Source organism: Carex rostrata, chromosome 24 (genome assembly GCF_964058835.1).
Source record: "Carex rostrata chromosome 24, lpCarRost1.2, whole genome shotgun sequence".
NCBI lineage: Eukaryota > Viridiplantae > Streptophyta > Magnoliopsida > Poales > Cyperaceae > Carex > Carex rostrata.
In genome coordinates, this window is record NC_135941.1 from 637,447 (window position 1) to 653,080 (window position 15,634).

Consider the following 15,634-nt stretch of genomic DNA (forward strand, 5'->3'; position numbering starts at 1 on the left):
GCTTGACAATTTGTACAATGTGAGTTCATAATTGTTGAATAGGAGATCAGAAACATCAAATTTTGGGAACCTGACAACTTTACTGATCGTTTTATTTTGAGAACCTAACTATATATAATTCTAACCTGACAATTTTGAGCTCCTTGAACAACTATTGAAAATTACATAATATTGTGTTATTACTTATTCGGGTTAAAAACGAATAAATAATCATATTTACATTATGTTACATTATATTGAAAAAAAAAATAGATATTATTATTATTATTTATATTACTTATTTACATTATATTGCAATAGTTAATCATAATAATGAAAATATTATTATATTTTAATGATGATAAGAACTGAACTGTAAGTCCATGTCCTGAAACGAAACTGACATTCTACAACCGAAACAAGAACTAATCATCATAAAACAAATTAAGAACTTCTCGTCATAAAATAATAAATCCATATTCCATAAGCCTGCTTACCAATTGACGCAAAATCTCAAACTAGAACTTAAGCTAAAATATTTTGTTTCAAAAGCATAGAAATCATATTGGATTCTTGTGTTTTCAAAAAAGAAGGAAAAGGCAATCTTTGTGGTCTTTGTGTGGAAAAATTTCAAGAAATATCCAATACATTGAACTGGGGCTAATTCCAATTGGGATTTGGCTACGTTGCTACGGCTCAATATTCGAGTTTTCAAAATTCTAACGGTCGATCCGAATCGTTCATCTTGTTCTCTATATTAATGTGTTTGGAGACCAAATTTTACATTTTTTGAAAATTTTTTACTATTTTTTTAGATTTATTGAAAATCGTTATTTTTTAAACAAATCTGGACCATAAAAAACAGCGATATTCAATAAATCTAAAAAAATAGTAAATTTTTTTTCAAAAAATGTAAAATTAGGTCTCCAAACACATATTAATATGAAGAACAATATGAACGATTCGGATCGACCGTTAAGATTTTGAAAACTCGAATATTGAGCCGTAGCACCGTAGCCCTCTATGCAACCCATAGCACCGTAGCCAAATCCATTCCAATTGGGTGTAAATCCGAAATAACATGTTGGACTGGGCCTTAATTTAGGCTGAATCAAGAAATTCCCAAGTTTACTTGAACCTATAAAAACGAGGCGTTCTTGTATTGGGCTGGCCCATTACCCACCTTTGACCATTTGACCAGATCGAACGCCCTGGTTTGACCCATCTCGTCATACCATACGTCAGCAGTTGGGAGACTCGAATACTGTACACGGATCCAGAAAGTTCCAATAATAATTAAACAAACCCGATACAGCTCTGACTTCGCAATACATGAACAGAGTAGTTTTGACTTTCTGCAGTGCACGACCCATATGAAATGTTGCTTTGATTTTATAATTAGTGCGCTGCATGAAGGTAAACTTACTCTGTTAAAATCTTTACCCGGATCTTGCTCCGAACGCGGTTATACCACCACATGTTTCTTTTCTTGTAGTGAAAGAAAAACAACGCCGACATCAAGGAGAAAAACTATAAATACAAGATGAAGAAAGCGCAAAAGCAATCAGAAAATATCCTATCTTGCGAGAAAAGAAACAGAGAGAAGAGAGAACAAAGAAGAAATGGGAGGCGGCACAGAAGCTTTTCTTGATTTAGGAGCACATTGCGAACAAGAAGATTGCAAACAGCTGGATTTCCTTCCCTTCACCTGCGATGGTTGCCAAATGGTTTGTAATTCTATCCAATTTTAATTCAACATGTTTACTGTTTGTAAATTGCAATTTACAATGTTTCTAATGACAATCTCTTGGTTTGGTTTCTGAAAGGTGTTTTGCTTGGAGCATAGAACATACAAAGCGCACAGCTGTCCGAAATCAGAGCATAACAGCAGAATAGTGGTGATATGTGAGACATGCTCCATGTCTATAGAAAAGAAATTTGGGGAAGAGGAGAAAGCCGTTTTGGCCCGGCACGAGAGATCTGGCAGTTGTGACCCGGCAAAGAAACAGAAGCCCCGGTGCCCGGTCAAGCGTTGCAAGGAGGTGTTAACCTTCTCTAATTGTAACACATGCAAGAAATGCAACTTGAAGGTTTGCTTGAAGCATCGCTTCCCGTCTGATCACCTGTGCAAGGGTGCAATTAGATTGCCGGTGAGAAACGGTCTGGATTGTAGGGAGAAAGGAGCGTTGCGGTCGCAACCTCAATCTGTTAAAGCATATTGAATGGGGCTTGGATTTGATTTGTTTATGACATTGATATCATGTATGTGTTTGTGTTTATGTGTGGAGATTGTGTGCATGCATGCCGCATGCGTGCATGGTTATTTTCTGACTACGAATGTACAATTCTTTTAGAAAATGGAAAATGGTATGCACATCAGTGAATGTTGAATGCCAGAAAATTTTAACAGTATTAGGTGTCAACAGGTGCAACATGGAGTTGAGTGGAATGATGTTCATATCCTTATCAATTATGATATGGAAATTAAAAATTCATTGTATCCGTATCTGATAAGTTGACAGACAAAAAAAAAAAATCTTACTCTTACTTTTTTTTCGAATACGTTACGAGTCAGGTAAACAACAATACAAAAATGCTATTTCGTTAAAATATTTTTAAAGAAAAAGGAAAAAAAAATTAAAAATCAACACAAATAAATTTAGATACAAAAGGAGTATCTTACTCTTACTCTTCTTTTTTTCAAATACGTTACGAGTGGGGTAAACAAATAAAAGAAGTGCTATTTCGTTAAAATATTTTTTAAAGAAAGAAAAAAGGAAAAATAAAATAAAATAAAAATCAACACAAATAAATTTATATTATAAAAATTCAATAAAATACAAAACTCTATCATATATCATCTCCATGTAAATATATATCTATCTTATACAGTAATTTTGAATCTGGAAGTGAACAGTCCAGTCCCACTTTTCAGTGACTACGCTCTCCCTCCGATTTTTAAAGATTTATTTTTCATTTTTCTGTGTATCGATTGAATGCTCGACTGCACCATCATTAAAATATATATATATATATATATATCGACTATCGAGGTATCTCCAAGTCAGGGTAAGGCTACGGTGCTATGGGTTGCATAAAGGGTTACAGTGCTACGGCTTAATATTCAAGTTTTCAAAATTCTAACGGTTGATCTAAACCGTTCATCTTGTTCTCCATATTAATATGTGTTTGGAGACCAAATTTTACATTTTTTGGAAATTGTTTACTATTTTTTTAGATAGATAGAAAATCAGTTGATCTAAAACATTATGCACCATTCAGATATTTGATTTTCTACCTATCTAAAAAAATAGTAAAAATTTTCCAAAAAATATAAAATTTGGTCTCCAAACACATATTAATATGAAGAATATGAAGAACAAGATGAACGGTTCAGATCGACGTTAGGATTTTAAAAACTCGAATATTGAGCCGTAGCACCGTAGCCTTACCCCTCCAAGTCAAGTTGGCCTTGACTCAACTTCTGCAAGTGAGATATATTCAGATGTAAAATCGCCTCCGAGGTGCATTTACCAGAGAATCTCTGGTGTGAGATTTCAAATTTGAGTTCAATTTTCAATAACCATAAATTTGTAAGAAATCCCTTCTCTGGTTCCGTATTTCTACTTTTATAAGTAGAAACCAACAATTAACAGTACCAAATTCCTTTCCCCAAAATCATCATCTTTTGGTAAATGCCATTATAGCATCTTCCCACCACTTCAAGAAGTTCATGTACTGCAAAATTATCCATTTATTCAACCATCAAATTATCCAATTATATGCAATCTGCATAATAGAAAAATAAAAAGGTAGTGAAATAAATTCATTTGATTCTTTAAGAGTAAGAGCATATGATACAGAATTTACAACTATATTAGATATGGACTAGATATTAACATGACTTGAGTTATAGATGGTACTTAAATCATACTCAAATCAACCTTTACAGTAGTGTATTCTATATTTATTAGCTCCAATATAATATTTTTTGAAAAAAAGTGATAAACTCCACCGATTTCCATTAATATGAAAGCCATTACTATGTCAGCTGGTACCACCTCTCTAGTACCAGTATCAAAACAGCACAAAATGCAATCACTGGTATTTAGCAAATACCACAACGACACAATAGAAGTTTGTACCAGTAGAACTACCCTACCTCATACCTACAAACAGTGAACATTCCAATTAAATCCAAAAAGCATAAAGGACCCTGAAAGTCTAAACAATCACTACAAAGACAAAATAGCAAAAAAAACCCTGAAAAACTAGACAATCACAGAAGGCTGCACACGGGTGTTCTGACTAGCATCTTCACCATCCAAAGTTGTCCCTGCTCCAAGCATAGGGATTATAACCTGTTCTTCCTCCATGGAAATTTCTACTGTAGTACCTATCAGGTCCTTCACATGACAAGGCAAAATAAGATTGAGAACTTAATCAGATTTCTGTTATGAAGCCCTTATATGCAACTGATATAATTTTGGAACCTAACTCTTGAACACCTTGTATCTTTCCACCATGGAATATAATTCTGTTCCTATCAAGCCACAGGTTCCAAAGGACTGAACCTCTTATTATTTCTACTGAATTAGCATCTTTCAGAGGAATATAGTAATCTATTTCCCACAAATCACTTATAGAATTACACTCAAATTCAAATCTGTTTAAATTTGCAATCCAACCCCATATGGCCTGTGCTACATGGCATGAAACAAATAAGTGATCAAAACCTTGTTTTGTTTAACCAGCCACAAAATTATTGTAACTTTTAATGGTATTCTAGACTTCCAAATACTATCAAACCTATTATTAGGCACACCACCAAACTCTTAACCATTTATATAAAGAATTAACTGTAAACTGACCATGAGCTGTCCATCTCCACAAAATTTGATTATTGGACTCATGCAAAGTAAAATTATGAAACTGAGATACTAATGCACTCCAATCCTTAAGAGAAGGACCACTTAATAGTCTTGCAAAAACTAGATTCATGTCATTATTTTGAAATATCTTTATGATATGCAATTTGAAAAAGGTGTGGAAATTCACTATGCAAAGCTGATTCCCCATACTACCTATCCAATCAAAACCTGACAGTGTGGCTATTACCAACCTGCCAATTAGAACTAACCTGCATAACAGGTCTGACCTTAAGAATATCATTCCACAAAGCGGACCTTATTCTGGAATCACATGTAATTGTATACTTCTCAATTAATAATTGTTTCCAAGTGCCTTGTTCCCTATCATCATAAAACCTCATGAGCCATTTTGCTAGCAAGGCAGAATTCATCCTTTGAAGGTCCAAAACCCCCAATCCACCCTGTGATTTACTTCTACAAACTTTAAGCAATTAAAGAAATGTCTTTTTCTAACCGTATTACCCTCAAACCACAAAAATTCCTTCTAAGTCTGTAATTGGTGTACCTAACTTTACTTGCCATTTTATATAGAAGAGCAATTGTTTAAAAGGTGATAATTTAATGTGGATATCACAGGATGGTTCATATTTGGCCAATATTCCGACTTCGGAGAAAAATGATATGCAGAAAATCCTTCTTACTACCGTGAAAAATAAGTTGTCATAAATTTAGACAATTGTTAGGCTAAAAGGTAATAAAAATGGAACTGTCACTCAAACTAGCAAATTGTCCCAAGAAATATACTGAAATCAAAATGCATGTCTCGTTCTGCATGTTGGGTATTGCATCAACAGGAGTCCATATCCCCCCAGGTACCTGAGGTTCAATATAAATAAACGAACGGCTCAGATTAATCCCAACAGGGCAGACTCAATCTGGTGCCTATATAAACTATAGGGGGTCCGCTTTGAGACTCATGCCAAGTTAAAAGAACGGTCCAGATTTACTTATTGCACCTCAGGTACCGGGGGGGGGGGGGGGGGGGGGGGGGGATCTGCATTCACATCAACAGGCCACAGCAGCCTTGCATGCAAGATTGTAACTACTTAAAAGGAACTAATACATTCTTCAAGAAAGAAACAGCTGATTGCAATTTTTATTTTGCAAAGTTGTCCTATAATCTTAATTTACAACCGGTGGACACCTTGAGGCTATTTCCCATTTTGATAACTAAATTCTTCTACTTTTCAGTTTACTAAAAAGTTCCATGTGTCAGTTTCACTTCAAGAAAATCATTCAAGGCCCACAGGCCTTAGGTCTAATTTTTTCTTTTTCAGGAAAGTCGGTGAACAACACTAGTGCCAAATTAGGAAAATGAAAAAAAATTAATTGAGAACGCAATTTACCGGCTTTAATAAAGATCAGGAAAAGAAGTTACAAATCCTTAGCATTCCAATGGATTGGAATATCCCAATGATGGACATCTCGCTCATTGTCACAAGTACACTAATGATAAAACATGCCTTTGTAGCCAGAAACATATTAATTGGAAAATATACATTAATAGCATATATAATTCACATGTTTGAAGGAAAAAGAGTTACAGAACAGTACCTGAAACAAACAAAGTTGATCATATTTACACATTCCCACAATATCTAGATCAAGCTAGGTGTAAACCACGAGGGGAATCCAGATACTGTAGGGAATACTTCCGTAGGGCTAGGGCAATGCAGAAAAATATATCCACTTTGCATAATTATCTTATTTATACCAATGCGAAACCCCATGTCCACATAATGCCTTCTGTCATAATATATTTCATTCCCATGCTGATCCTCCAATTGCAGTTTAGAGCAATCATAATGACTGAGAAAAAGAACACTCTTGCCAATATTCTTTACTCGACACCATCGCTGCTCATTATTAATCCACTTGCACACATAAATTTGTTTAAGCTTTCCAAGGTATTCGGTGGTGATGACTACAAGGGGCCCATCAGCTTCAGCATCAGCAACTCCCTCAACTAGATTTATGCGATCATGCATGGCGTTGAAGTTGATCTTCGAAGGAAAGGTCCTCATGGCAAGGCTCTCAAGGTCATAGGCTAACAGTTCCCCTTTAATATTCACCATATACACCGATTTATTATCGCAGGTGAAATCCAACAGCATTCGACTCATAGTCATATCCATCATCTTCACTCCGGTCCAGTGAGTATCACCTATTCGACATAAACCCAACTCCCACTTTGATTGATATAATAACCAAGCCACGACAACACAACCACGTTCAGAAGGATTGCAAGACAACATCACCTTTCCTACATAAGGAAGAGTGCTCTCTCTTTTAGAAAAAGCAGCACTCAAAATGGTTGGAGGGGCATCCAAGGAAGGAAGTTCAATTGAACTTCTGGTGATGGGGTTGTGCAATGACACTCTTTTGTCACGTACTAACACAAGCCAGCCATAATAGGAGCCATAGACATGCTTGTCCCTCACATATGGCAACACAAACCGATGGGTTCTGGACTGAGAGAGATCGTAAAATGATAGGTGGAAATCATCAACATCAATTCGACAGCGAGCATCAAGAGGGAGGAGGAGCCAGGGGTTTTGGCGAGGAAGATGACGGGGGTTGGGAGTTAGGGCTTGGCGCCATGCCTTGCAAACTGCTCGAAGATGAACATATTGAATGTTGGTGGTGGAAGCCATCTCAGATATGAGAATTAACAACTCTGACGTGAGATAAGACCAATCTGGTCCCATCTTGGCTGCCTTGGATGACAATCGCATGAGTTGGAGCTCGTCACCAGATCTACAATGTTTTGAAATGATGGAAAGGAATGTAATATGCTTTCAGTCCCTATAAACAAGTACAAATGCCCTTCATAAGCATCCAAATGTCATTTCCCTTTCTCCAATAATTGATCTAAATCTTAACCAATACTATATCCAACCTTATCCACATTTTGTTCTTTTACGACCAAATTTCTTCATATTGCACGAAGTCCTTAAGCTTTCTACTCAAACGAAAAAAAAGAAAAAAAAGATGCATCATTCACAAGTAGTATGTTCAGTACCATATCATATCACAATTTGAAGGCCAATTATAGCTGTGGTAGGGAGAATAAGAACAAGAGAAGAGAGATTGAACAACGGAGTAGAGGATCGTCGACCGACGGAGATGCCGAGCCGAGACGCCGCTCCTAAGTGCGATTTCAGTGAGTTCGATGGAGTGCGTTTCGTGTCATGAAGAAAGAAAAAGAAGAGAGGAGTAAAAGATTTAATGAAGTACGAGAGAGAATGGGCCGAAATGATTTATTGGGCCTAGTTCGTATTGAGCAGATTTAGGTTTAAGGGCCCATTTCATTAGCTAGTAGCTATGTACGTATGCGTATCCGCTCGAAATTAGAAAGCAATAATTAACATGTTGGTTTTCAAACTTCTTCAAAAGATATAATTAGTTTTTGGAATTCAGAGTAGGTATGATGTCTATTGGACTTTACTTTGATTTGATAGGCTTAACTATTGTCCGATCTATATTAAAATGTGTGCACTCTGCTCTAAAATTTATGTGTTTGCTATAATTTTTGTATGCACAAATTTTAATGCAGATCGGATGGTGTTAAAGCTTATTGGATTCAAAAGTACATCCGATGGCTATCGAACCTACTCTCTCTAGTTTTTGACATTCTCACACACAATCTTGTTGTAGGACATTTCCTTCAAAACTTAAATACTATGAAGTTCACAACCACATAACTATCATAGAAATATAAAATATAATGTGTATAAGTGGTTTAATGATCAAATACCATATGCCTTGGTGAGGAACATTCAATTGATGCTACTGCTTTTTTCGATAAGAACATATGGCACTATGGCATTAATCAATTGAAGGAAGAGTAAAGTAACTAAATTATATTCTATAATAGCTTGAGGTATTCTCTAGTATAATTTAATTTCTAATAATTAGCGTTTAGTATAATGGGTGAGAATTAGTCTACATCCGTATAATTACATGTTAAGCTAACGAAAAAAAACTCCACCCTTACCCTCACCCGCTACCCATAACCATTTTATCAAATAACAATCGTATCAGGTAAACGGATAAAAGGGTACCATTGACACCCCTACGCACAATGGGTTACCAGATGAAATCGGATTCATTTATCAGTGCAAAACTTGATCTAGAGTTTTTATTATAATATTTGATTTAAGGTTTCATTTTTTTTTTTAAATCTTGCCAGAGGCTAGCAAGTGGGTTTCATTTTTACATAGACAAGATTGAACAGGCGATTAGCGTATACAAGGTCACTGCAAGATTGTACAGTCATTAGATCCCAACAGTTTATTACCACAAAAACTAGAATATTGATTAAATCATTGCATTTTAAAGAACAAAGATGACAACATATGAAATCAATTTTGTGCCGTGAAGTACATATGAACTCAATTGTCAGGTATATTGTTAATTGAACAACAGAGACACTATTACACAGAATTTTGCACTAGATGCACAAATCTACTGGTACATACAAGAAACCTGTAACTACTCACTAGATCTTTGATGTTGCTTCCTTGATTTCATCCAAGGTAATTTTCTGCAAAAATATGAAACAAAAAAAGATCAACAAATAAATACAGCAAAAGTTTCATTAGCATAACAGTAATATAGTTTTTGCCAGAGAATTAACTTATATTCTGTGAATATTTATATCTTGTTTAGATCTGCTGTAGCTCAAAGTACTAAGTTGTTCATATCTTGAAATTGGCAATATATATCACAAACTTTCATTTACCCATAAAAATTAATTAACCAGATATATATTGATGCACTGAGCAACCTTCAAGGATTTAATTGCTACCAGAATAATGAAACAGATAATGCAAAAACTAAATAAGTCACAGCCAAGTTTGTTAAAATTATAATATAAAGTGAACATTTTGCTAAACCTAGTTCTATTCATTGTATTCCATTTCAATAAGCATATGGATTAATAATCAGAAAATGCTAAGAGAAATCAAGAATAGAATTATGAAAAAGGGCATGCCTGTTCTTGTCCAGCAAAATCATTATCCGGAGTAAGAAACAGCATGCAGTGGCATTCCTTCCTGCAATATGAAAAATATAATCAAATTTAAGAGAGAAATAGATATCAATAGAGATAGAGATAGAGAGAGAGAGAGAGTTGTAATTCAGCAAGGATCTGACCTTTCACGCATAGGTACACAAGGGCAGTTCCAAAATCCTTGTCCTACTTCAGCGGCCTTATCATCATAATGCCTACAATTGAGATCATAATTCATCAAATATGAAATTACAAGGTTGCAATTACTCGGTTAATAGGTTGTTAAGACTTAATTAAGACAGATAAGAAAAGAGCAAACAAATTACCTACAAGGGCATAAAGGTGCTCCATGTGAATCTTTGTGATCGGCAAGTCCCTATGCAATAAAAGGAAAATAATTATTCAGATTATGATCTTTAAAAAAAAAAAAAAATCAGTGACCCAGAAGCAACATCCTGCACTCCTTTCTAATGTACTTAATTTGAAATCAATACCCATGAGTTCAAAATAATAGAGCTTCACTTGAAAGTGGTAACTAGCTTACTACACGACTGAATAGAAAAAAATTGAGTGAGGCTTATGGTAATATTCATATTACGCAGCGGCCCACACTATTGACTCGTATCTCTGTTTTTAAAGCCCAAACAATCGACTGGAACCGTTCAACATGATCTTCGTACAAAAATGTAATTGCATATCAAATTTTACATTTTTTAGAATTTTTTTGTTATTTTTTTTTAAATATGTAGAAAATCACTTGATTTGAAAATTCTGGACCATTCAAAAGTAGTGGTTTTCTACCTATCATGTTGAACAGTTCAGATCGACTATTTGGATTTTGGAAACAAAAATATTGATCCATAGTACTGACCATTATGTGCTATGCATAGTACAAATTAATTCACTTGATTCTATGAGTTCAAATTAATTGGGCTTCACTTGGAACTGGTCAATATACAATGAACAGCAAAAAAATGTCTCAATTGTTTGATTTTTTACCTTAATAACCACAGCTGTTACTCCTTTATCTACGCAAAAATAGGTCCCAGATTTACGCGCATACTGCTCGGAGAATTTCCTCATTATCTCCACTGATTTGTCAGACGGATCCGCTGCTGCTCTCAAAATAAACAATAACCATCAACTAAAATCACTAACCGATCACCAAAACTTACAAACTACACCTGTAAATGCGCTTACCTTGAGCACGAATCGTGAAACGGTGAGAGCGGCGGGGCGAGGTGCCGAGTGTGGGGGTGGGAAGAGCAGATCCTAAAAAGGCGGCGTGAGTCGCCATAGAGAGAAGAAAATGTTAAATTGTTGGAGAAGAGGGAGAATGGGAGGAGGAGGTGAATTTGCTGCTTCTGTCGGTATTGGGAAGAGAGATTTTTTGGGATGTGAAAATATATCGCGCGCCACTCATTCTTCGGAGGGAGAAAAGGCCGGATTGATACTGGGATAAATTCGTATGACCTAAGGTAACAGAATATTTCTGTTTGGATTTAGACCGTTCGATCAGAATGAGCACGACTATTAATGTTTTCTGAGTTCTACCTCGGGTCGGATTAGCCAGGATTCCGATCGGACGGTTGTAATGAAAACAGAAATATTATGTTACCTCAGAGTTATGGATTCCGACGGGATTGGTAACTGGTAACTGGGTATGTCTAGAAATCGAAAACTCCAGTAGAGTCATTTAATTTAATTTTTATTTATTATTTCAAAGCCCGTGGGTAAGTCATTTAATTTTTTTTTAGTCAAGAGTCTGATAGGAATACATATCACCTAAAGGAAACTGGATATTTCTGTTTAGATCAGGACCGTCTGATCAGAATCTGCACATATATATTAAAGAGCCACTGCATTCTATCTTGAGTTCGATTAGTCTGGAACTCTGGATCTAAACAAAAATATTTTGTTACCTCATGAGATATAGATTTGTTTAATAGGGGGATTCTGGTACGGTTAGGTGGGAGCCGTTCCATTCACATCAAGATTTAAGTTATTGGTGCCATTTTTGATGTGGATCGGATGGCTATGATCTAACATCGAATCAAATTTGATATATTTCTCATTGGACCGTTTCCAATTCAGATATAAAAGAAATAGATTTTTTTTATAATATTGTGTGAAAATTAAGTGTGGAATGGAATTAAAATTTTATACATTATGAAAGTAGAAAATTTGCAGTGAAAACTTCTTTTGCATATTAAGGTTACAGGCTATATTTAGTTCACGGGGAAATGAAAAACAAGAAGAGTGCTTTAAAAAGTCAGGTATATATATTTTTTACTATTTAGTGCATGCCAAACTCGATAATAAGTATGAAGGATGAATTTTATGTATATTCTTAAAATAGCAAAGTTAGCATGTATTTTGTTTATTAAAAAAGTTTGGTGAACAATTTATCAGATCGATTTCAAATGACGAATTCAAACTATTGAAACTGATCTACTTCCTGAGTAATTTATGTACATGCAATTTTTCAAATTTTCAAATTTCATAAAGTACAAAGTCAAGATGTCAAACAAACGATGAAAATGAATGCAAAAAATATCTTATAAAAAAGTTCATTTTTTTTTACTACTAGACTTTGTACTAATTGAATTCAAAACTTTAAAAAAAATTGAATGTACACGCATCACTTATGAAGTAGATTTGAATTCGTCATTTGAAGTCAAAATCTGATATATTTTTAGAATTGTGGTCACCAAACTCTCTTGGTGAGCACAACACACACTAGCTTTTGCTTCTCTTATAAAATATCAATTTTTTTTTTTGCTAAAGTTTGTAATATTATATTAATCCTTTAAAATTTCAAAAGCTCATAAATTTATCAAATTTATTATCTTTTATATTAAAATATATATTTTAAATTATAAAGTTTTCATTTTATGGTTTATTAAAAAAATATGTCAGCTGAGTATAGATGTGCTTTATCTTCTAATTGGCCAATTTTTAAGAGCAAATGATTCATTTCTCACTTGTGATGTACACACAAACACACATTAAAATAAAATATTATTTTGTATAGGTCAAAACTAGAGAAAAAAATCATTTGTAAATAGTTAATTAGGTCTTTAAAACATGTTACACATTTTTATATTTTTAATAAAGTTAAAATATAAACTTGATAAAATTAAAATGAGTTTTAATAAAAAAGACAATAAATTAAATTAAATTTAAAATCTAGAAAGTTAAATATGATATTATGAATTTTGAAAAGTGAAATACGCAAATTTCAAAGGTTTTGAGAGGCATACATGAAATTCCCCTAATGCCAACCAAACTTCATTACAATTATAGATTATGGATTTACAAATACAAAGATATGTTCTTGTATAACTATGAAGCGTCGTGATTAATCTTGACTCAAAATTGTTACATAAAACTCGTTGACCAGAGCTTCTATTTTTATTTTTTCAAATATGCACGATAATTCGCCTCGATACTAACAGGGCTCTTTTCATCTTTTCTAAATCAAATTAAATTCATAATAAGTTAAAATATTAGTTTCTTAACTTAAAAATGTAAAAAATATAATTGCAAAATTTATATTGCAGATCCTTGCAGTTGACATGCATATTTTTTCAATTTCAGACTCAAAACATACTCTTTTTCAACATTTATCTAATTTCCAATTTAGATATTTTGGAATGGCATCAGTGTTTTTGAGTGCACCACTAATTCTTGTGTGTTCCAAAAACCACACCTACAAAAGGTGAAGAAAAAAAATGGAAGAAAACAATGGTGTTAGAATAGCATTAATATTTCCAAGCAAGAAAGCCAATAATATCAGTGCTATCAGGTCTTAATATCAATTCATTAAAGTGTTAATATTTAAAAAATCTATTCTTAATATTGATGTTTTTTAATAGGTCTGAGTTGCAATAACTTACAACAAGTGCCAAAGCAGCCCCTTATTATTATTTGTCTCAACTTCACTCTCTCCACCGTTCTCCATTTGTCTACAATAATGAGAACAAGATGGGATGTTGTCCATCAACATCCGATAAACTGCATCCCCCAAATTATAATGAAACAAATTTTTAATATCTTCAGCATACTGAAACATGTTAACTGGCATAGTTCCAGCTGCTACAGGAAATAGAACAGTGGTGAAGAGGTACATAACCAATAGCCCCACAACATCTTTCACGTCATGGTTTCCATCTAATATGGTCAAAATTGCATGCTGAAGTTCCCATTTCAACATTTTTTTTGTTGGCCTCGAAATATCTAGTTCTAAGAGCTGAAGTTGTTAGAGGTGCCCCTTTATTTAGAATGAAGAATATAGTTCAGAATATTTTTATATTATAATTATTAAAACTGAATTATGTTTTAATAGTAAATAATAAATTATCTTTTTCATAAATTGATTGTCTCTAATATCTTAAAAATAAACAAACTTTGAGTTTGAAAGAATATATATATATATATGGTTCTATATTTATATATAAGAACCATTGGGTTTGGAAAATTCATATAAATAGACCAACACAACATATTCATTCAATTATTATTACCTTTATACTGTTCATCTAAATATGTATAAACATAATATTTGAATGACTATAAAATGCTTTCATAATGTTTTTGCATAAACATTGCATTATCTCAACTTAAAAGGGCATGATCACATCACGAGGTCATCGATCCTTTTTTCTAGAATAAAATAATAAAAGGATTATTTTATAAACTTTAAATTTGTTAAATTTTCTCTAACTAAAAGTCGAATAAATTACACACTACATATTCACCTTTAATTCTATCGAACAATAAAAATAACAGGTAGCAAGTTCACAGCGATAGGCATTTTCCATGGCGAATGCAGGTATATTACAAACACTATCAATTTAAAGCGATTCATTTTTTAATTTATTCTTTTTGTTTTTCATAGACCATGAAACCCAGAAAAAATATTCAAAGTTTAATCATTATATAGTTCTACTTCTACGTTACTTTCTTTCTCAGCCAAACTCATGAGGACTAGTAGTGTGTACTTAGGTGCTGCAAAAAAAAAAAAAAATTGAAGACTTCAATTACTTGGCCACAAGAATACATGGAATTCTATGCCTACCGCCTACGGGCTCTTTCTCTCTCAAAAAAAAAAAATTAAATAAAAAAACAAAGAATACATGGAATTCAGATCTAGTTCAGTACCTGAAAATTTTCGTATCCTCTTGATCAGTATCCTCAAATCGTGAGTTTAGATCCGCACAGATATTAAAGGGTCCTGTTAATTACAGGCGTGGTCCGGATTTTGATCAAACGGCTCAGAACTAAACTCAAAATTTGAGCAGATTTCTTATTTCAGATAGATATTAAATTAATTTTAATCTGACTGTTAATGTTCTACACGGTTAAGTACTTTAGGAGTATGAACACTAGATGATGTGGATATATATATATATATATATAGAGGTTGGCTAAGATCAAAGTGGTAGTTCCTGAGCTTTGGTGCTACCAATTCGTTTTTCAATTTTCAAAGTTCAAAATATCGATCCGAACCGTTCAAGTTGTTCTCTATATTAAATTGTACTTGGAGACCAAATTTTACATTTTTCTGAATTTTTTTACTATTTATTAAGCCACTTTGAAAATTGCTGATCCAACGGTGGCTTAACATAACAGTAGAATCAGAAGCCACCGTTCGATCAGCTGTTTTCAAAGTGGCTTAATAAATAGTAAATAAATTCAGAAAAATGTA

General features: G+C 33.6%; 3 protein-coding genes across 4 annotated transcripts; 1 reads left to right on the forward strand and 2 right to left on the reverse strand.

Moving 5' to 3' along the window:
* Positions 1-1,547: 1,547 nt before the first annotated feature.
* Positions 1,548-2,264, forward strand: PMZ (zinc finger (AN1-like) family protein). Its single transcript, XM_078325758.1, has 2 exons — positions 1,548-1,706; positions 1,806-2,264. Exons 1-2 carry the CDS (start codon positions 1,602-1,604, stop codon positions 2,199-2,201), a joined length of 501 nt encoding a protein of 166 aa, XP_078181884.1. The 5' UTR covers positions 1,548-1,601; the 3' UTR covers positions 2,202-2,264.
* A 1,667-nt stretch (positions 2,265-3,931) lies between these two features.
* LOC144575952 (putative F-box protein At2g33200) lies at positions 3,932-8,087 on the reverse strand. Its single transcript, XM_078326219.1, has 3 exons — positions 7,933-8,087; positions 6,465-7,667; positions 3,932-4,385 (listed from the first exon to the last, which is right to left on the reverse strand). Exon 2 carries the CDS (start codon positions 7,643-7,645, stop codon positions 6,509-6,511), a length of 1,137 nt encoding a protein of 378 aa, XP_078182345.1. The 5' UTR covers positions 7,646-7,667; positions 7,933-8,087; the 3' UTR covers positions 3,932-4,385; positions 6,465-6,508.
* A 1,172-nt stretch (positions 8,088-9,259) lies between these two features.
* LOC144575363 (ferredoxin thioredoxin reductase catalytic beta chain family protein) lies at positions 9,260-11,357 on the reverse strand. 2 transcript variants are annotated; one of them, XM_078325465.1, is made up of 6 exons: positions 11,125-11,357; positions 10,924-11,036; positions 10,251-10,300; positions 10,068-10,139; positions 9,907-9,967; positions 9,260-9,456 (listed from the first exon to the last, which is right to left on the reverse strand). In XM_078325465.1, the coding sequence occupies exons 1-6, from the start codon at positions 11,219-11,221 to the stop codon at positions 9,412-9,414; spliced, it is 438 nt and encodes a 145-aa protein (XP_078181591.1). In that variant the 5' UTR covers positions 11,222-11,357; the 3' UTR covers positions 9,260-9,411. The 2 variants fall into 2 exon arrangements, with proteins under 2 accessions (XP_078181591.1, XP_078181589.1); XM_078325463.1 differs by having other exon boundaries at positions 10,924-11,039; positions 11,125-11,352.
* Between the last annotated feature and the right edge of the window lie 4,277 nt (positions 11,358-15,634).